Source organism: Cygnus olor, chromosome 3 (genome assembly GCF_009769625.2).
Source record: "Cygnus olor isolate bCygOlo1 chromosome 3, bCygOlo1.pri.v2, whole genome shotgun sequence".
NCBI lineage: Eukaryota > Metazoa > Chordata > Aves > Anseriformes > Anatidae > Cygnus > Cygnus olor.
The window spans coordinates 113,582,960-113,604,927 of record NC_049171.1 but is presented as its reverse complement, the minus strand read 5'-3'; the positions used below and the strand labels follow the sequence as shown (position 1 = coordinate 113,604,927).

General features: G+C 40.5%; 1 protein-coding gene across 3 annotated transcripts in view; it reads left to right on the top strand.

The window, feature by feature from the left end:
- MACROD2 (mono-ADP ribosylhydrolase 2) overlaps positions 1-21,968 on the top strand; it is an 861,378-nt gene that overhangs the window by 10,449 nt on the left and 828,961 nt on the right. For all 3 annotated transcript variants that reach the window (XM_040553148.1, XM_040553147.1, XM_040553146.1), the window contains exon 3: positions 14,611-14,718. In XM_040553148.1, the coding sequence (XP_040409082.1) occupies positions 14,611-14,718 (108 nt within the window). The remainder of the gene's footprint in view (positions 1-14,610; positions 14,719-21,968) is intronic.

Below are 21,968 nucleotides of genomic sequence, written 5' to 3'. Positions count from 1 at the left end.
GGGAAGCTGGTGAATAAAAAGAACCAATGTGTATTTGATTGACCTTGTAACTTCTTGGTGAGCAGCATGTATATAACCTTACAGGATGGACTTCTTGTCAGAGAAATTACGTTTATTTTACAGTTCTCCTCCAAAGAAAAATCTTGCTTTCAGTGAGGTGGTTATCAAAAAGCAAGAATTCAGCACTGTTTATATATATATATGTATATAAATAAAGAACACATAATCCAGTGTGGCTAATTTTCTCTCTATAACAAGATAAGTCACTTGTCTTTGATTAAGATGATGACTTCTTTGTAAGCTCTGGTTCTGTGATTTATTTTTTTTATCAAGTTAACATCCACTTAGCATTAAGCTGTACATGTCCTTGATGAAGTTGTCATTTTAAGGCCCTTTTTTATGCAGCTGAGAACCCCTTGTATTTCCATGTGGCCAACCACAGTTAACTATAGGAAAGGATGCTGCTACCAGCAATAAATTAGAATCCTTATCGAAGCTCCGCAAGCTATCAGTGTGCTTTTAAGAGTCCTAGTAGTGGAGACACAAAGCCAAGTTAAACATCTCTGCCAGGTGAAAAACATACCTAATGTTTAAGTGCTCCTAACTTGAATCTTGACCAGATTAATAATTTGCAAACCTTTGTTCCATGCAGTAGGAGAACCAATCCTTTCTTGTAGCTACTAAATATCACTGGGTACTGAAGTTGAGTACGGAGGTCCCTAAGGAGGTACTAGCTGGAGCCAAAGCCCAGATGATGCCATGCATTGTCAGCAGGTAGGCCTGCTCGGGTTGCAGGGAAGGATGGCTTTATCAGCAGTGATGCTGTGTGTAAGCTGGTATGTGGTGTTCCTCGGAAATGGCTCTAAGTGTGGCGTTTTCCAAGTTCCACCCTGGAGTTTTTCCGTGGCTGACTTGTCTCACATTCAAGACTTCAAGGGGAAAGAAGAACAGTAACTTTTTGAATGAGATAGCTGTTTGATGTATGTGGATGGAAAAGGTCATGTGTCTCCATTTCCAGTAATTTCTGTTTATGTATCTGTCTGTTTTTCTTCCCTGATGGACTTTTTTGTGTAATGGATGAACTCCCTTTTGCAAGATCAGATCTCCAAATTAATTTCTTGTTCTATGAAGACAGTTTCAGCAAGTCATCTAGTTTTGCTCAGTATGGTAGTTTGGCTAAAACCTTAATCTATGACTTATGATAGATGGTAGCATATGTGCTCACAGTCTTTTGCAGACAGATGTGAGCTGATGTGCCAGCCTGACTAAAAACCATGTGTCTCTGACTAGCTTGAGGCCAAGATCAAGCTGTTAAATTGTACCCTTGTCAGGGCTGAGTATTGTGGATCTGGTGCTGTGTTGACTGGTTACACGACTTTCAGATAACCTTCACTTAAAATACAGACTGATGTCCACCTGCAGAAAACTGGGACCTTCTTTTTACTGAAGAAGAAAGCTGGCGTTGCTTGCCTTGCTTCACTGCAGCTTAGTTGTGACAGACATCTATAAAGATGCTGAACTACTGCCTCAAGTAGGACTTGCTGCCTGGGGCGAACAACAATTAGTGATCACGCAGACTAGGCCTGCCAGCTGCTGCTCTCCAGACGTGGGAGGCTCACAGCAAGTCCAAAAGCACATCGGTATCTTTGTGGTGGTTAAACTCCCTTGATAAGGTAGTGGTGTCACCAATAGTTTAAGCTCATTGAGCTCTCTGAATAGTAGAAAAGTAGCCAACTTTCATGCATAGCTGCGTTTGCTTCATGCACAATTAAACGCACGATTACACATGTGTTAAAAAGCTAATCACTGGAAACCAGATAAGCTTGATTTCCCTTTTCTGGTTCACTAGAGCCGAACTGCTCAGTTCAGTAGAGCCAACTTGCTCACTGCAGAGAAATGCCTATAACAGACAACTAACCTTTGAGTAAGTTGTTTTAGTACTTCCTACGTGACGTGGTACGAGGCTTCCTCTGTGAGGTGGCATCTAGCTGATGGGCCACCAGAAAATCCAGCTGGCACAGAATTCATCAGCCCTGCAGAAAGGTCTGCATACACGTGTTTGCTACAAGGTGCAGAAAATGCTTTTCTGTGCTAGAGAGTAGGCTTGAACAATCCGGTTTATATTTAAGCTTTTATTTTGCACAGTCTTAAAACCACCGAAATTATAATTCTGTGTGATATTAATATTAAAATATTATATAAGATATTTCTTATATAAATGGAGGAAGGGGTGTGAGCATCATGTTTGTGCACAGCAAAGGTACTGAGGTTTGCAGCTGTTTTGTGTTAAATGGGCACATAAAAGTGTGTGTGACCAAGGCCCTTCACCCAAGTTCCCAGTTCTTCTTGTGGACAGGATGCTGTAGAACTCGCATCTTCCAAAACTGAACCTCTCAGCCTCATGTTGATACAGCCAACACATTTATTTCTGCAAGTTGAAGTAGTTCTCTGCATGTATCTTTGCAGGATTTGCAGGAGTAGCATCTTGAGGAGTCCATGATCAAGCACTGAGTTAGTAAAGAGTTAGTAAAGACTGTTGTATAGTTTACCACGAGGAACCTCTCCAAAAGACTGAGTCCATCCATAATGCAGATCTGAAGAAAGGGCAGAACTGTTTGCACATTTGTGTTCCTTTACAACACTTGCCTGCCCCTGGCACTTCTCATAGAGGCTTTTTTTTTATGTAAATATGGGCCATTTGGATACTCTTCTTTATACTAATGGTTAGTCTATAAAGGTGTTATAAGTTGCCTATCTATCGTATTTGTGCAGCAACTAAAAAACTTTTAGTTCAAGTTCAGCCTGTTGTATTGATTTCTGCATGCTTAGTGTCATCCTTTGTGAACAAGGAATTGCTTAGAAAAAGACACTGTAGGGTTCAGTTCTCAGATAAACATACTGTGTGTTGCATTGCTATACTTTTGTGGGAATAGTTGATGAATCTCAATTAAATGAAAGAAAACCCCAGACCTAGTGGTAACTGCCACTGAGGGTATGGATCAGTTATGTTTGAAGAAGTAGAGGTTATCTTTTTTCCCCTCTTTTTTGCCAACAGAGTTCTAAGTTTAAGTGTGTCACGGGTAACTAAATCCAGACAAAATAAGGTGGTCCTCAGGGATTTACGCCTTCAAGGACTTACGCTACAATGGTTTAGTGCTTTAAGGTCTGGTGTGTCTTTTTTCCCCCCTTTTAGAATTTATTTTATTTTATGTAGATTTGCAGAATAAGATGGAACTAAATATTCCTCCTAACTGTTATTGAGTTGGTATTGCATCCTATGTTTGAAGACCTTATAGTAAGCAGCTATGATTCTCAGTACTAGTGGGTATTGGAAGAGTCCTCTTGAAACACTTACAAGGCTTATTTCTGTACCTTGCTGTTTGAAGTTATATTGTTTCTTAGGATAGTGAATTACTTTTTTTTTTTTCCCTTCAGGTGGGGGAATGTTTCAAGGTAAGCATGACCCAAGCCTAATGTCTTCATGCAGAAGACTTTTTTTTTTGCACTTGCATAAAAATGTACCTATCTGTACCCCGATACTAGAAAACTGAAGTACCTCTCCCATCTCTAAGCAGCGTTGTCAGTATATCTCATGCAGAGATGTTCCTGAATGCCGATTGTGTGAAATGTTTGCAGGCAGTCGTGCAGGAGTTACTTAGCTTGCTGGTAGTAACTTCTTATTTCCAGGCTCCCCAGTAAGTACTACAGAAGGTGTAATGTTGAACTAGAGAAACGGTTGCTTAGCAATGGTGTAGGAAATTTATATGACAGAGAATGTAGAGTAAAAATTGTCTGCTTAAAAAGCTAATGAATTTGATTGCACACTATAAGCTTATTTTAATTCTGCTTGATGCTGCATGTGTTGTGTACACCTACTAAAATGAGTGTATACTTCTAGGTGAATAAAATAAATGCTGCCGAAAACCTAACACCTGGTCGCACATTGCTTTTTTTTCCAGTCAATTCCTGAAGTTGAGGGGAGTAATACTGTGGTAGTGTAAGTTTTGAGTGAAGGTTATCTTGGGAAGTACTGGACTGATTTGGGCATACCAGTAATAGTGGTATGAATGCTGAGATATTATCAAGACATGGATCTTGCAGTTAAGGTGATCTGGTTTGTCTTTGAAGGAGTCTAGTGAAGTAGCGTCACCCATAGTATTTCAGCTTTATTTAAAACAGTATGAACATATTTCTCTGATGCCATAAATAGTAATTGGAAAAAGTGCATGTTTCTCTCTCTGTCTTTGAGTTCTCATTGTTAATTACAAGTTCTCTGCAGTAGAGACAATCAAGTAGGGATTGGGTTGGAAGTGTTGCGGTGTAGTTCGTGTCTCCGTGTAGCCTCAGGTGACTGTTTAATGTACTTCTTACAGAACAGTAGTGAGAGTTGATCTGAAGGATCTGTATACCTAAGTTTTTGGTATCCCTCAGATCCAGGTACCGAATAATCAGGCTTGGGCAAGAACTTAGTAAATATGCTATCTAGCAACATCGTTATTCCAATATATTGTCACAAAGCCTCAAATCCCTCTGAAGCCTCACATTTACGAGAAAAAACAAACAAACAAAAAAACACACAACAACAAAAAACCGCAAGATAGTTACTGAGTGAGTTTCTTTAAATATGCAAAGCACAGCTCCTCCTGGGTTTCAGCTGAAGCAGCAGCCATGCCTATGGCCCCTAAATAGTGAAACCTCAAGGTAGAGAAGCAAGCATAGCAGCTGGATGTCGACTCGCCAAGTAAACACAAAAATACCCTAGGGCCTCAGCCTACTTACGTTGTGTCTTTGCTCTGCCACTGTGCATGCCACTGAGGTGAGTAGACTTTGATTTATGAATTGACAGCTGTGTTCCTGCAGACCAGATCGTATCACACATGCGGGCTGAGTATGTATTCCTTTTCTTGTTCTCCCTGTTACCACTGCTTTCTCAAACTTCGTTCTTCAGTATTTCTGCATTGCATACAAAGTCTTCCGTGGTTTCCCAGAAATTTCATGAAAAGGTCCAGCCTCTGTTCTTTCACCTTACTCTTCTTACAGACTTAACAGGCTAGTTTTGCCTCTGTCTTGTTTTTGGGGGGTATACAAAGCTGTGTGGGGTAGACTGAGGAAATGCAGGAACGTAATGCCACAGGAACTACCCGAGACCTTTGTAACACCAGAATAAATGCATTGTGCATGAGCATTGCATGGATTGTTAGGAGCGTCGATTTCTTAGTCGATTCTCATGGTATACCACTCTCTATCTCTAATGTTTGACAGCCTTCAGTGGCTTCCAGTTCCATAATATGGCTGAAAAGTAGAGGCTCTTAATTACCAACCTGTTCATGGGCCGCTGATAAATGCGTATTAACATGGATCAGAGGAGTTACTTTGGGGCTTTTTGCAGTATGCCTTCAGAGGGATGTTGTTCAAAGCATTTGAGGTGTGGTTCATTGAATGTGGGCTGCATGGTTAGCCAGCAGATACCCAAGTGATGTTCACTTCCTTAGCTGGGGGTATTTGATAGCTCCAGAAAATCCTCAGCGGGAGATACCGTGACCTCCCGGCCTGGAAGCTGGGGCAAGTGTGACCTCCACGTGTCTGGGAACACTGCAAAGCTGGTTGGTACTCTAGGTGGGTCACGGAGGGGATTAAAGGACTGGAGCATATCTTCTCCAGCCTAGACCCCAGCTCTCCCAGCCTCTCCTTGTAGAAGAGAAGTCCCAGATGGGATCTTATGTTTCTAAACATATGACAAGAGGGTGTAAAAGGGACAGAAGGCAGCTCCGACCTTCTCAGAAGTGTGCCGTGACAGGACAGGAAGCCATGAGCGCTACTTGAAAGAGAAAATTCTCTGAAAATAAGAAAGCACTTGCTTCTTATGAACGTTTGAACCCTGGAGCAGGTTGCACAGGTTGGTGATGAGTCTCCATCCTCGGAGATATTCAGAATCCAATTGGCCAGGCTCCTGGGCAGCCTGCTGTGGGTGGCCCTGCTTTGAGTGGGTGGTGCTGGGCTGGACATCTCTAGAGGTCCCATCCAACCTCATCCGTTCTGTGTTTTGTGGTGTCTGTGTGCCCCACTGGCTTCATACTTGGCTACGATTCCTGGCTAATCCAATTATGCCACTCTGTAATTAGCTGAAACAGCATATTGGCAGAGTACCATCAGAGAAGGTGTTGGTGTTCATCATCGGGTGCCTTTAACTTGCATGCTGTGCCGTGTTTTTGGCTAGGTAGAAACCGATTTGTCTACGGCAGCTGTTTCTTCCCTGTGCCCAGGTTCTGTTTGTGTTCAAGTCCAAGAAGTGGCAGAGTGAATCTGTGCTACAAAACTCAAGTACTGCATCTGTGAATGCTTTCCCGTGATGATGAAACACGTGGAAATAATGCTTATTTTGATTTAAATAAGCATTTGCATGTCCTGTACAATCATCCACTGTTAGTAGGAGTGAAGGCAGGCACGTAATGTAACAGATCTTACAATCTGGCTTTCCTAAAGCTCTGTAAGCGTATGCAGAAACAAATGGAATGGAAAGCTGTGGGGTTAGTAATTGCTGATAGTTTGTCATTTTTAATCTGTACAAGACATTTGTAAAACAAAGCATGGGGAGGAGGGGTTGGAAGCATTGAGGACAACATGCTGAATATTTAGTAGGATGGTTGCTGCACCGTTTCTGGTGGTTAGACACTAAAACTTGCTCTACTTTGTTTCTTCAGCAGCCCATGCGAAGAAAAGTGGAGCAGTGTCCTAATCCAGCCTCCTGTTGGGTTTTCCTGGGAGGGGAAGTGTTGGCCTTTGCCTGGGGTCAATGCTGGGACTCGCGTCCCTTGCTCAGGGCCTTTACCCAGCACTGCTCACGGATCCTGTTACAGATTGCTGTGGGAGAAAGCATTGTGGGGGTACGGTGTTTCCATAAGTAGCTGTTGTGGCAGGGAAGAGAGAGCAGAGATTTTTCTTGTTTTCTTGGAAATAATTTATTTCCTTCAGTAGTGAATTCCATAGCTGTCTGTAAATGATGAAACTCGCCAATTTTCAGCTTTGTTGCTTGCAGTTTAGTCTGTTGCTCTTATTTTTATGAACTAGAGGGAAACACTGAGAAATAGGATTTGTTAAACAAAATTTAATTTTAACACTGCAGGCTTTTGAGACTAGCCGCAGTAAATCCTTTTTGTTTGTTCCTTCTTTGATTTCTTCTCCTATCTGCTTTTGCTCAAGGAATGCCATGAGCTTTCTTTGCCAAAGGTATTGCTTTACGCTCTGGGTCTTTAATAACTATTTTTTACTACTGTGTGTGTACTCTCTTTCATTATCAGAGCTGAAAAATTACAATGTGTTTTTAACAGAAGCTCTTCTAGCTGCAGGTTTTTCTCCTCCCTTTGGTTGCAAGCTCTTTGGTATTACTGCAGGGATTCCTGTAACTGGATGTCTGAGACGGTTTCAAAAATTAAGATGCTTTAAAGCGTACTAAAACTCAAAATCCTGTTCTGCTAAATTGCAGATCAGGTGTTAGTCAACACAGGTTACCTGTGATATCCTTTTGAATTTGAATCTAAATATTGATTACGTCTTTGAGACAAGGGTGGGGAGGGAATACTTGAGAAGACAAAAGACCAGGTGAAGAATACCATTTTTTTAAAAGGAGGCAAAAAAAAAAAAAAAGCAGGCTTTGTTAAGTATCCCTTTCTATACTGAAGGTGATAATTTAGTGGAGGAAAACGGTGGTTTTCTGATCAGAGGGGTTAACGTACCCTCTGAAATTCTTAACAAAATCTTGATGGAAGTTTTGCAGACACTCTGGGTATTTTAGCAGGGACTTGGTTTGGGTTGGTTTCGCGGTGGTGTTAGGTCTGTGGTGTGCTTCTACATTGTCATCTCAGCGTGCTTGTGCCTTTGATGGGGGCTCCCTCTAGTGAGCTGTTCGGAAAGTCCTTTTTCTTCCAGGCTCTGAAGTACTGCTCGCTTTGGTTCAAAGCATGGTTCTTCTTCGCTAAATCTGATATGGCTTTTCTGCACACATGTAAGGTACACCTGGGTGCTGGGATTGTCCTTGTCCTTTGGTGCAAGCTGGAGGGAGCTGCAAGTAAAGCAGAGAGATAGGACTGCCTATTTGCCCTGTTCTGGCATTAGGACCTGAGCTGGTGTACTTCATGTTTGGAGAAAGATGTGAATAGAAAGAGCTCAGAGACATCGTGAGCATGGTTGAAGGTCCAAAGGATGTGACCTAGGTGAAGAAGCTAAAAAGGGAAACCAATTTCTTAATGAAAGAGCATGGAAGAAGGAAAATGCCAGTGGTGAGTGGAGAGAGGACAAGGCACCAGATTTGTGCATGAGGATACAGCAGGTGGGCTTTGCTTGGCAAACTTTTCTTGACGAAGCTCTTCAGGATAAGTTAGTGCAGTCTGTTTATAGCTAACGCTTTTTAAAATCAAACTTGGCACCCTTGAGATATAACAGGTAGAAATACTGTGCAGAGTATTTCTGTGCACAAGTGGTTGAGCTGCAATTTGAGGAATTTCTTTAAAAGAAGTAAGAGCAAATAGCTCATGGTTATTTAATACACGCTACTTGGCATGCTTGGAAACATCCTTGCAAACAAAACCACTGTGTGATATCAGATGAGATGAACATTGTTTATCGTATTGGTCGGGACCCTCTTCTTCCTCGTCCACCTTGGATTAAAAATGTAAGTGTGCCACTGCTGGATCATATCAAAGGTTTGCATTAGCCCAGCATCTGCTGGCCAGCTAAGGATGCCAACAGGAGACTGCAGGAGCTGAGAAAGCAGATGGAAATGCTTTTCAGGGATACTGTTTTAGCTTCCGTCAGCTTGTAGCTATGGGTTTCTTAATCTAACAGCAGCATCCTTGTGCTTGATGTCTTCAGATGGATCTGGTGATATGGATTTGTCCAGCCGCTGTTTGACCTTCTATAACTCTTCACTATTAAATTTGTAGAAGAGTATTGCATATGGTGGAGGGGATGCTTTTTTGCCTTTTAAATCTTTCGGATTTATTTGAATCCTTCCTAGTTACCTTATGAAAAACAGTAAGCACTGAATCAGTTTGTTTTCTCCAGCTTCCTTGGTAATCTCTTTTCCGCTCTGCAGGATATGGACTTCTTCTGGTCCTTCTCTGCACTTTCAGTTCAGCAATGCTTTTGCTGATATGAAAGCCAAATTGCACGTGGTTTTGTGGATGTGGGTGTTGTGTGGGTTCATGCAGTCATGTAATAAAGGCTCTTCCCCCCTTTCCTCTTCCATCCTGTTACATAGAAAGCAAAGCTATCAAGATAAGAGCTTGATACAGGAGTGCATATGCATTACTGGACAAAAAGTTAGCCATACTTGGGTATGACTTCAAACAAATGTCATCTTTTTTAATAGCATTTCATTGTGTTATGAATCAGTCAGTGCACGATTGTGTTAAATGTCCCTTTGCATTCTGTCAGCTAAACACAAAACCAAGGTGAGGATAGTTTTTGATTGAGCTGAATTGACTGACTCATATTGTAAAAGCTAACTGTTAATTTTCTTGAGGAAAGGAAGAAACATCAGTGCTATGCCGTAAGAAAACGGTCAGATGAGAGATGTGGTTAGTTCAGCATCGTGTTTCAGCAGCCAATGCTAGATGCCTTGGGAAGTGTCTAGCGAGGGGACAAATGTATGGTGCTATTTCCTTGCATTTTCTTTAGCCACGTGTTGTTTGCACCTTGGAGGTCTTCTATGCCAGTAGTAGTATCATCCTAATTAATAGCTCCTGAATGAAGTTTCTTTTATGGATTTACTCAGTTCCTCTTTCTTCTGATGCAAGTATATTTCTAGCATTCACAAAAATGAGTGGGATAAAGAATTTCAGTGTTTTTTCTTAGAACTCATTGCTGTTGGAAGAAGGCTCTCCCATCTCATCATATACGGCAAGATCACCCATACTTGCCTGTTCAAGTTAGAATTGGAACAGGCTCCTGAAGGTAGTGGTCAAAGCGCTGAGCCTGCTGGTGTTCAAGAAGCATTTGGACAATGCTCTCAGACATATGGTCTGATTTTGGGGTGATTCTTCGCAGAGCCAGGAGTTGGGCTTGATGATCCTTGTGGGTCCCTTCCAACTCAGGATATTCTCTGACTTTGGTTCTCCCAGTGCTCTGACAGTAGACACAATCGTGGATTGTGTCTGTTTGACTCTTTTCCTTACAAATGAGTGCAGTACTACTTCACAGGTTGTAGGTAAACTTTTTCCAGGCTCAGTATAAATCTGACATCAATAATTTTCAAATATGTCACTTTCAGTGCACTTGGCCTAAATAAGAATGAGCTTGTCTTTTTGCTTTCCTGTCCCTGGGATTCCTTTTGGATGAAACTTTCCCCACTGCTGCTATCTGCTCTGTGAAAAATTCATCTCCCTTCAACTTGCATGAGTTTCAAGGGTTTATTTGCTTTTGACCCAATCACATAATCTTCATGGAATACTTGAAATATTGCGCTTCAACTGTAGTTTGAGTTCAGTCGTAATCGTGACTGCTATCTGTTCACACAACGTACGTAGCTATTTTCACAAGTTCTGAGATTAAGGAAAAAAATAGGTATCAGAATTGTGAGAGTGGGGTAAATCAAGATGGCCAAACTAATTCTGTTTATTGCTGCTTTATTACAGCTCACCACGGTGTGTGTTTTTCATTTTTATTTAAGGAACACCTCCCAGTAAAACCCTCTTTTAATTTTTAGTGCAAGATTTACATGGGATAAGAGGCGGGGGCAGAGGCTCCACATGGAGGGAAGGAAAGCCCTAGACACAGTCTCACCAGGCACGCATAAGCCCAAATAAAGCAGAAGGTATTTCTCATGCTAAAGAGTTGTTTGGTTTTTTTAGCAGCTATTTTAATAACCATGGTTTGTTTCAAACTGGTGATCTGAAGGCATCCAGGCTTCTAGTGAAGCTGTTTGGTTGGTATGTGTTCAGTTCTTGCTTGTGAGCAATGAGAGCTGTGGCGAGGAGACAGGAGCAGTTCTTCCAGCAGAGAGATCCTTCCTTCCTAGACAGCCTGTAGTGCTCAGCTGGATGGTCTTGAAAACCTTTTAGTAGTTAAGAGTAGCCTCTTAAATTTTTCTGTGGCTATGCTGAGATTTCTGTAGAGGTCTGTTTCCTTTTTTTTTTTTTATTGTCCTGAAAGCTTCTCATATTCAGAGTCACAGACAAAATTTTCTGATCTTGGAGTCAGTGATACCTCCACCTAGAACTGAGATGGACTTTGTAATAGACTTGATGTAGCTCATTTGTTTTGTAGGACTGGAATATATCTGAATTGTCCTGGCTTTCCAACTGTTCTGCCTCTTCAAGATGCATTCTGGACAACCAGTGTTGAGTCAGACTTGAAGTTCTGATTTGCTTTACAGGCAGGTATTCTTCTCTCCAAAGATTTCCCAGGAATGTTTCTCGGGTTATGGGCACAGCTGTTGTCTGCTGTGTCTTCTAGTTGGATATCTTGAGCATCAGCACAAGGTGGGGATAATGCAAATTCCTGTTCTGTATCTTGTATTGAGGACTGGTGTTACGTAGCAACCATTTGGAGGATTTATTTCTTGAGGAGGATGTATGTACAGCTGTTTCTTTAATAGAGCAAGAAATACTCCCATTATGCCACAAGTGCAAGGTAAATCTGTCACTGCTAGGATTTTTATTAATGCATTAATATGTGCACATGCTGTGTGGCCTTTGTGAAATATGCAGTGCTCTGGGCTTGCTGGCTTGTACTTGTTGGGCTACAGTACCATGAATTACCATGCAATACCTGCAGCATATGAGTTTCTCAGGCATATTTGATGACAGTGCATCATTCTTAGTCACAGATCTGAGATTACAGCATTACCTTGGAAGGAAACTTTGCAGTAAATGAGTGTAGTTTTTTAATTTGAGGAGATAAAAATGTGTGTGGTCAAGGAAGAGATAGGAGACAAAGCCAGAACTGAGCAGGAGAAGAAAGCATCCCCAATAAGATATCAGTTGGACTTCGTTAGGAAATGCGGTATGCCAATCCCAGAGATGTAACAGACAGCAAAAGAAAAACAGTTCTCTCCTACAACTATTTGTGTTACATCAGGGTTACTTTTTAATCAGGGACTTATAAGTAGACTTGAGTGTTCTTGACTGTGGGTGAGACTTGGCGCTCTAAGGCTTCTATCAATCTTAAGCACTTTTCTGTTAACAACCAGAATGAAATAGCTGAAGCCAAAATCCTCTCTTAAATCAGCTTTTTTTTTTGGGGGGGGGGGGGGGGGGGGGGAAATGAGGGTAATTTGCCCAAGATGTACAGGCAGCATGTGCTTTTACTGCTGAGTTGTATTAAAGACAGCAGTGATGGGGGTGGTTCTTGTGGGGCATGCTTGCATGAACTTGCTGAAGAGGATGTAGGAGATCATCTAGGAGCATTGGTTTTTGAGTTTGTTTTTTGGCTTGTGACGCAGTGAATTTACTAATTTTTTTTTGTGGGGAAGGAGTCTTGAGAGTGGTTTTGCTGAAATGTGTTCAGTACTCATGAACAGGGAGAACCGTAGGTGAATTTGTGATGTATGCAGAGGCCAGAAGGAGGCAGTGATGGTGTTGTGTGGCATCCTACAGGTGGAGTTGGATGACTTTCCTGGTGGATTGCCTAAAGTAAGGGCTATCTCTGCTCTGCCTCTCACCCAGAGGTTAGCAATAACGAGAATTAATTTCTATATTCCGTGCTACCTGTTCTCTTCATGGCTCTTCTAGGTGAATTTTTTGTGTTTTTAGTGTAGGGTATTGTTATAAATACCCTAACATCCAAACTGTACTTGATAATTAAATTTAAATGGTTCATTTTGGAGAATTCGACATGTTGGTGATGTTAGCCTGTGGTGCAGAACTTGAACACGAAATGGAGGGGAGAGAATTACGGCTTGTGTGTGTTAAATTTGGCAGTGCTCCAGTAGCACGTTCACTGGGGAAAGATGGGGAAAACTGTCCTGCTTGCTAACAGAACATCCTTTACTTGCTAACAGGAAAGCAGATAATAAATCACACTGTGTAAATCAGTCAGAGGTTGATTTTTATTTTAATGGCTCAACAGCTAGCTTCAATGCTTACCTTATGTGGAAAAACTGAGGAACAGCGTAATGTTTGTTAGTTTAGGATAATAAAAGATTTTTAATAGTATAAGAAGCTTGGTACCTCTTGTATAGAGATACTTTTTGTCCTATCTAAGATGCTGAGGCTGATCTGGTTAGCAATGGAATAATAATAGCTTTAGGAGCCAAATATAGGAATAAAATTCATGAATACACACATTTCAGTACAAGACAACCTTTATGCTAAATTTAAGTCATAGTGGCAATGTATCTTTTTGCTGGAGGTGACGTGGACTTTGCGCTATGCATGTGATAGCTGATCTAAGCCAGAATTGAGTAAGACTTGTTATTTTGGAGAGGCTGAGATAAATGGTGATTTCTGATAGCAGTTGTTTGTGCTGAAGTTAAAGCAACATCTAAAATAAATACAACTTATTTCTATTTGTGGTTGCTTATAATGCTGATGGATTGGAGCAGATATACTCTAACTTACGGAAAATGATTAAAGTGAAGGTTGATCAGAAATATTTGGAGCCAGATTTGTTTACCTTGCTTCTACTCTCTTGCTAAGTCTTCCCTTGAGTTTGTTTTACTTAAAGGAAAATATTTGTTTTGAGGATTGAAAGCTATTCCCCTCTTACATTGTCACTTCACAGGCTCAGTTCTGTTTCTGGTCAATATATGAACTTGAGCTTCTTGAGACCTGTAAAGAACTAATTTAAAACAAACAAACAAACAAAAAAACAACCGCAATCTTTCCTTCTCCCTACTTCTTTTCTAATGACTTGGGTGTCTTGCAATGCAAGACTGCTAAACTTACTGGCTGATAAGTGTGTGTGGAAGTATTTGAGGTAACTGAACAATTTTACAGATAGTATGATGCTAGGGAAGTGAATTGGTGATGCAAAATTGTGAGTTTACCAGCATATGGGACTCACTATGACACCATTCAGTAAGGAATCCATTTGAAAACTGATTTATGTGGAGTCTTCAACCCCCTTCCAGTAAAGCAGTTGATGGTGGCCACGTTCTGAGTTGAAATTTACTGGTGTTTTTGTTTAGGTTTTTCTTCTCCCCGCTGCCTGTTGTGTCAGGACTAGTTCTCAGTGGTGGGGCTGTTGGCAGGCTGGTTGCTCAGTGCTGTTACCCGAATCCTGAATAATTCTGGGTCTGATAAATTAATTCTGGGTTGGATAAATTATTGCTCCAGTGGGAGGATTATCTTAACTAATTCTTTTTTTCTGTAATTTTGTACCCTTGCAACTACCAAGGAAAAGTATTTGATGGAACTAGCTCCAAAAAAATGTGTATGTGCATGCTGTTTTTTAACCAGAAGGTATTTCAGTAGCTTTGTACCTGCAAACAAGCAGGCGGCGTGGCTGCAGGGAGATGCTGCTGGAGTCTGTGGGCTGCTGGTGCCCTCGCGAGGCCAAACCACAAAATGTCATGGTCCTGTGACTGGGACTGCTGGGGCCTGCTCACAACTTACCAGTAGTCATTTTAGGGCTGCTTTTGTAACCTGGTTTTGTTACTTTCTTGTCCCGTAGGTGAAAATGCTAAGGAAGATCAGCAGGGGAAGAAAAGCCTGAGCGAGAAAGTCTCCCTGTACAGAGGCGACATCACATTGCTTGAGGTCGATGCCATCGTCAATGCAGGTAGGTGGCAAATGGTTTTATGTTGGTATGGCTTGAAAATCCTTTATTGCGAGGATATCTATGTTGCGAGCATGAGCTCTGGAAAGCTGCATAAAATTGCTGTGTGCTGTGGAAACCTGTTGGAAACTGTTTTTCCCCAGTTTCTCTGTTGCGTCTGTTCATCTTGTGTACCTTTACTATGAGAAGGATTATTTTGAAACTTGAATATCATGGTCACCAGGAAAAAAATAATCGTTTTGCATACGTTTTTTGATTTAGCTTGTATAGCTGGGACTTCACACTTGATAGCGACAGAAAATTGAACTTTGATACTAAACTACTGCAGCACATTAGTCTGTTTTTCAAATCAAGCCATTTGTAGACTAGATAATGTGAAACTCTTAACAATACGGTGATAGGAGATGTAGCTTACTGTATTATGTAGTTGAAATATTTGCTTTCTTGTAGGGAGACTGTTTTTTGAATTTTTGGTTATGACCTACAGAGCTCTAAATGTTTTAGAACCTCTTCTAGTTTAGTGACTGTGTGTCCATGTAAGTGGTTGAAGTGAAGAAATGTGTTACAGCATCTTGTGACAAAAAAAGCATATACAATTAATTTTTTCATGTATTGGGCTATAGTAACCTAATTTGGCTAGTTGGGACAGACTATAGGAAGGTGTCTTTGCTTCCCACCCTGAAAAGTGCATGGTTTGTATCTGTAGGCTGGATTTTTTTTTCCTAGTACGTGGCTGGCCTTGTCCTTAATTGTTAGGAGTACTGGTTCTTTTGTAAGAACCAATTTTTGGTATTATTTATTGGAAGGAAACTTACTGCATTTTCTGTAATGGAATAAAGTATGGAGATCAATTGTAGCCAACACAGCTTTGGGGATGTATTTTGCCTACCATTGTAAAAAAGCTATGTGGAGATGGCTCGTGCCTTTTGTAAAAAGCATAGAAACATTTGCTTATGCAACATGGAGATTAGAATACCTAGTTTCTTGGATTGCTTTGTTTTTTCTCTCCGCATAACTCCACACGTGGAGACATGCTAGTGGGTTACTGGAGTACATGTAGAATCATTAGTTACTTGTTGGGGTTCAAAAATTTTAAAGTAAAGATGTTATTGGCAAACGAAAGTTGCTATTAATTTTCTAGTTAGCTGATGTATAAAAGCCTTTCTACATTACTGTGTGGTAGCATCCACGTGGTAACGTGATCCTCTCCTCACTGCTGGGAAGACCTCTGAAGTTTTAATCTTAGTATTTTTCCTAATTATTTCAAAATGACATTTCCTTGAGTACTTTTGCTGTCTTCTTTACTTTATTGTTCTACAGTAAGTAAATATTAGCATACTTTTCTTGATTTATATTTATATTGTCTTTATCCATGGACCTCCCTTGAATCACAGGTTGGAATTGGTTGCAGAGTAGCTTTGAAATGGAAATACTTCACTTTTCTTGCCTTTGTAGTGTCCTTAAACCCTACATTCCCAATTTGGAAATGATTCATTCCTCACCAGAGTGAGGATCTGTTTTCTGGTTTCTGTAGAGTGACAGAGATGGCAGCTGAAAACGGGAGCTGATGTGTCATTTTGCTAAAATCAGTGTCAGTTATGTACCCCCATTAATGTGTTCATCTTTGAGAACAACTCCTTAAAATTTTCTTGGTAGCGACTGTAATGCAGACAGATAGTAGTTTAACTTCATGTTTTGCCAGGGGTGTCCTGTTATGTTAATTTCCTATCCTCCTTTTTTAAAGGCTTCTATTTGTATAAACACTTGGCTTTTAGTTTTATCCTTTTTTATGCATTGGTTATTACACTCCCACTCCAAGCTGGGCATACGTGTGTTTGGGGAAGGGAGAGGGGACCATTTGGTCCCGCTGCCCCTTCCCTCTTTAAACACATCTTATTTGTCCTGAAGGTAGTTCCTGATGGAAGGCATTTCTGTGGACCAAATGGGTTATGTGAGGGGAAAAAAAAAGTTCCAGATAATATTGGAAAAAGTTTCAGATAACATTGGAATACTGACACCACAAATGAGCAATAACAACCTCCACCTTCAAACTAACTTAATGTTTTTGAGCTTCTGTCTCTGAGGTACAACGTGGATTTAGGGAGCAAGTCTTTCTGCTGGAAATTAAAATTTAGTCCATAATAAGTAGTGCACGGCCTGAGTTGTGGCTCCGAACAAATTGCTTCTTTCTGTCTCTGCTTGCCTACTGCTCCTACATATGGAGTATATGTTGAATTACCCTTTTAATTAATATGGGGGGAGGGAAGATGGTACTTTGCTCTTTATAACATATTATATGGTAGCTTTTTAATTTCAAGTAGATACAGGAGTTGTATTTTGAAAGTGGGTGTGATTGTACGTGTCTGTAGTCAGATACCTTAAATCGCAGTTGATCACTACTGACCTCAATTCACTTGCTACCTCTTGAATCTTGCTGGCCAAGTTCTAAGAGAAGATGACATGTCCTAGTGTGCTTGTGAGTTTGTGTTTCCTACAAGCAAGATCAAGAGGAAACAATTATATGGGGGTGATGGGAAGGGATTATGTTTCACTTCTATTTGACTGGAGGGATGACTTGCAGAATGCTGGAAGAAATGTTATTTCTTATCTTTGAAAGTTATTCTTTGTACTATGCTTTTGTACAAATACCTAAGAAGAGAAATTTTTGATCTACATGAAAAAAGGAACATCGTTATTCTAATCTAGTTGATACCTACTGTTAATAAGCCTATATTGTTATCTGTAAATGAGCAACTAGCCAGTTCCTACAGTTACAGCAACTAGGATACTCCCTTTAGTGAACAGTACTTGAGTACTGCAGTCACCTCAAATGCTCCTAAATTTGGGGGGAAAAACTCTCAAAAGGGAACCTTTATTGAATAGAGAAAACAAATGGTAAGTGAAGTCTTGGTCTGATAAATCACAAAAAGAGTTAATGAGGAAAATAAATGAATTTTTTTTTATATCCCTTTTCTACTAACCTCCAAGGCTGAAATGGAGTTGCTGAGTCCCATCCTGTCCAAGACGAGGTCCTCCACAGGGAATGCTCTGCGTATCTGCAGGGAGGCTGGGAAGTGCCAGTGTTCTTGGGAAGTGAATTATGTTCCCAGTCTTTCACAAATTTTTAGTTTGCGTCGTTTGTCTTGCTGTATGTCCCTGTCCTAGTACTTGAAGTATATGGAACTGGAAATTTCTTGTTTCATATTAAGTCTCATTTCTTGTTATTGAAATATGCCTTTCCTCCCTCAAGCTTTTTCCTTCAAAACCACATTTAAGTGTTCAATGGTAATATTTTTCTTAATTTTCTTAACTGGATTTTCTTCTGGACTCTTTTCCACCCGCCCTTGACCTAGAAATACATAATCTGTTTAGAAAAATGGAATGTCTCAAAATTAATGTCCAAAATTACGTGTCAAGGTAGAAGGACTATGCATCGAAACAGTGAACTGAATACATTATCAGTGAGTTATGCTCAAACGAATGTGTAAGTATAGACAGTGGCTGAACTATGCCTTTCCACATAAACAGCTTGTTAATGTGCAATCAGTCACTGCAGTTGCCTTGAACTTGGTGCTTAATGAACAGGTGGGGAAAAAGGATGAATTCTAATCTGGAACAGATCTGACACCAGGCAATTTCGCTGATTGCTAATCCATTTCATTTGGCAACTTAATTTATCACACAAAATGTTCATCTTGTAGCTTCTGAAGTTAGAAATTACTTCAGCAGTGGCCTGTCTGAAAATTATGAAGGAGTTAGAGTTGGTAGCTGGCCCTGAACTAGCATCGCATGTACACTGATTTCCCCACCCACCTTTAAGCTCCCTGTAGGATTTTGCATGGGGTATGTGCATTTATTAGCACTGAATTTTCATCTGAGCTAAATGCACAAATGGTTACTTACACTGGGAGCTTTCCATTGAGTCTGATGTCTAGTAGCGTGTTTTCTAAGCACATTTCAAAAGTTTTACCTGGAGTGTGCAGGTAGGGGACCTGAAAACTTGTATTGAAATCAGTCATCTGGCATCTGCCTGTGTAACTTGTGCTGCTGTAATTTCCTCTGGGAATAGAACCATTAATGCTTACAAACTGTTGTTAATTTGGTTTTTATCTTTAGCGTGAGCAAGCCGAGGTGTTAATCAAAGGTTTCTCAAGTTAATTTACAGTTGGTGCAATTATATTTATGTATATAACCCCAGATTCATTTATACATATATTTCTCACATATTTATCAGAAAAGTCAACATTAATTGTTGGGGGAATCAGTCACTCTCCATCATGGCATCTGTGAGTAAGCTTATTAGTGCTTTCTGTGGCAAATATGTTAAATATGTCTGGTGAGTAGTAGACATGCTTAAACTTTTTGGCTGCTTTATTTTGTCTCATCTGACTTCAGTGTAGTTCCTCTCTTTGCTGTAATACTCATTTGGATGAAAACTAAAAGTCTGTGTTAAGTGACAGTGATCAAGAGATTGATACCAAAGAAAAGTACATCCAGAGGATGTACTTTAATTTAATTCAGATGGATTACTTTAGCTGTTGTCTTGGTCAAACAACTTTTGCTCTAAGGATATGACAAAGGCCTAAGATGGAGGAGACAAACTCAGATAGGCATGCAGCAAATATGGTCACAGTATATTTTGAATGTATTCCAACTTTAATGTTACTCAAATCTGAAGGGAGGGGAAAAAAAGAGCAGTGATGCTATAGACAGATGGCGGGAAGGAACTTTTTTTTTTTTTCTGGAGTGCATGGGGTGAAGAGGGAAATAAATTGCAATAGGTTTTAAAATGCAGTTTTCTGTTTTTAAAAAAAAAAAAGTATTGGGTAGTGATTGTGTGTGGTTTTCGTTTTTTTTGGTAGCAATGCTAAGCAAAAAGCTAAGGAAGGCAGACAATTAAGGAGGATCTTGCCATCAGGTCCCTCTGTGTTGTATCCTGGTGGGAACCAAAACTCAGCTGATTTTCTATAAGGAGATGAGCTTTAACAGGAAGAAATTTTTTTTGTATTGGATAGGTTTGTCAGGTTTGGTACCTGTCTGGTAACTTTGAAAACCTGACCACGTGTTGTGGTATGTTTAAATTAGAAAATGTTTCTTGTGTGTTTGTGTTCCACAAGGTTGCTTCTAGCGGTATCACTTAACTAGCAGAGAATACTTGTGGGTGCACCCATTGCTCAGATGTTGGCCTGAGCGTAATCCTGCCTGAGTGCCTGCGAGCTGAAGGTGTCAGGTGATGTAAGGAAGATCTAAAGCCTGCTGCCTGTGAGGAAAGCTTTGCCCCTCAGCCTGCCATATGGTCAGATGCTGCAGACAGACAGGCACTCCTCTTAACAAGCAGTGGGATGCCAGTGTTAGTTTAAAAAAAAAAAAAAAAGGCAGTGGAGAAGAAAACACACTTTCCATTGAAACAAGGCACTTAATTAAAAGGCTCCTTCGACTACCAGATCGTGTACTGAAGCACGGGCTCTGTCAAAGCAAGTTGAGGTTCAAAGCAATGCTATTTGACTTTCACGTTATTTGTCTCCCCATGCTGCCCTAGAAATTGGGGTGGAATAAGGTGAGAGTACAGAATATCTAAGAACCCTGGCACAAAGTCAGGTGGCTAAGCATCTTCTCTGACTGGGTTCAGAATAGCCTGATAGTTTTCTGATAATCTAATAGGAAACGGGCAAGGTAAGAGACTTTGTAGGAGCCTGATCTAACCTGATGGTCTATGGTGCATGTATTTATTTAATTAACAATGTAGTCTCAACAAATGTAGATGCTTTCAGGCCACTGTTTGTTTGCTGAGACCAGCCTGATATCCTTATTTTTTTGTGCATCCGTTGTTGAGCCCACATATAGTCTATTACTTCCAGGTTTCCTGGGACAAGAAGTGTCTATATAAATCATGCTGCTATTTTTGTGCATTTAAAAACAAAAAACCCTAATCAAACTGCCTAGGTGCTTTATGAACACAAAATATATCAAGTAACTTTTTTGGCACTTTCTGGAATAGGGAAAGATTGAGCGGCAGAAGACATGACTAGCATCGTTTGTGACTTGTAGGGCTTAGAAGCAACTCATTGAATTCCAGCACAGAAAACTGCTGTCTGTGTGGCTTCATTTCAGCTCATCTCCTTACTTTTCAGGTTTGTACATGGCCACTTACACCTGGCACACTTTGATCGCTAAAACCAGGGACTGTATGTATTGTGAGTAGGACAGAGCTATGAGGGTTATGCTGGAGATACAGATTTCTAGCCTTGTTCATTATTTGAAGGTGATGATGTGAAATGCCTGTCATCGTATCATCTTGTCTTGGAGGGTCTCTGTCTTCTGACACTGCTTCCGTTTTTTCTTTTTATAACGTCATGGTTTGAGGGAATGGTGATTATAATCCTTGCTCCTGTTTGTAGAACTTTTCCTGTGTCCCAGCACTGTAATGTGGGTTTTACTAAATGCCAGACCACTGTGATTATTGATCCTTCATGCCATGGTTTCCCTGAACATTTCTTGTATGTTCCTTCTTCAGAAAGCTAACGACATAAAAGCGAAGCACTGGTAAAGTTGGATTTCTTCAAGGCTGTCTTGCAACTGGGATGTGCAAGGAGTGCCATGAACGCTTTCTGACGGCAGGTGGCAATAGCTCTACTGTGATTGTGAAACCACTTCTTGCCTGTACACCTTAATTTTCCTGGACATAAAATCAGTAATGACTTAAGCAGAGGAAACAAAATGCATGCATTCTGAGGCTGCTTGTTGGATGGGCTAGCGATGTGGCTTGCACTTAGCAAATGTCTGCTCCATTTTGTTACATGTGTTTAGTGGGTGTTGGAAAGAGAACGTGAGACAGCTGTGGCTTGGAAGGTCCTGAAGCATCTCTCTTATTTCGCAGAGGAATTTGTTTAGGAAGGACCTTGCTTTCAACCTGTTCTGTTCTGCATCTTATAGTGGAACTGTATTCTTGAGGGGTGTGATGGAAGTGTAAGAAACTAGTTGAGATCTTCTCACATAATTATGCTTTGTTTCATAATATTAAATCCACTTTTAATCAGGGCTTGTGGGGGATTATCCAAAGGATTTTTTTAAAGCCAATAGTTGTAGCAGTATGTTCTGAGCTAAGATATGCATGCAGCGTAGTGTTTTTTTCCAAGAGTTTGCATTAAAAAAAAAAAACAAAACACCTTCCAGCAACTGAAAACTGGTAGAACAGAGACGAAAAGGCTTCTTTAAAGTCTGCTCTCTGCAATACCTACAAAATCTTGATAGCA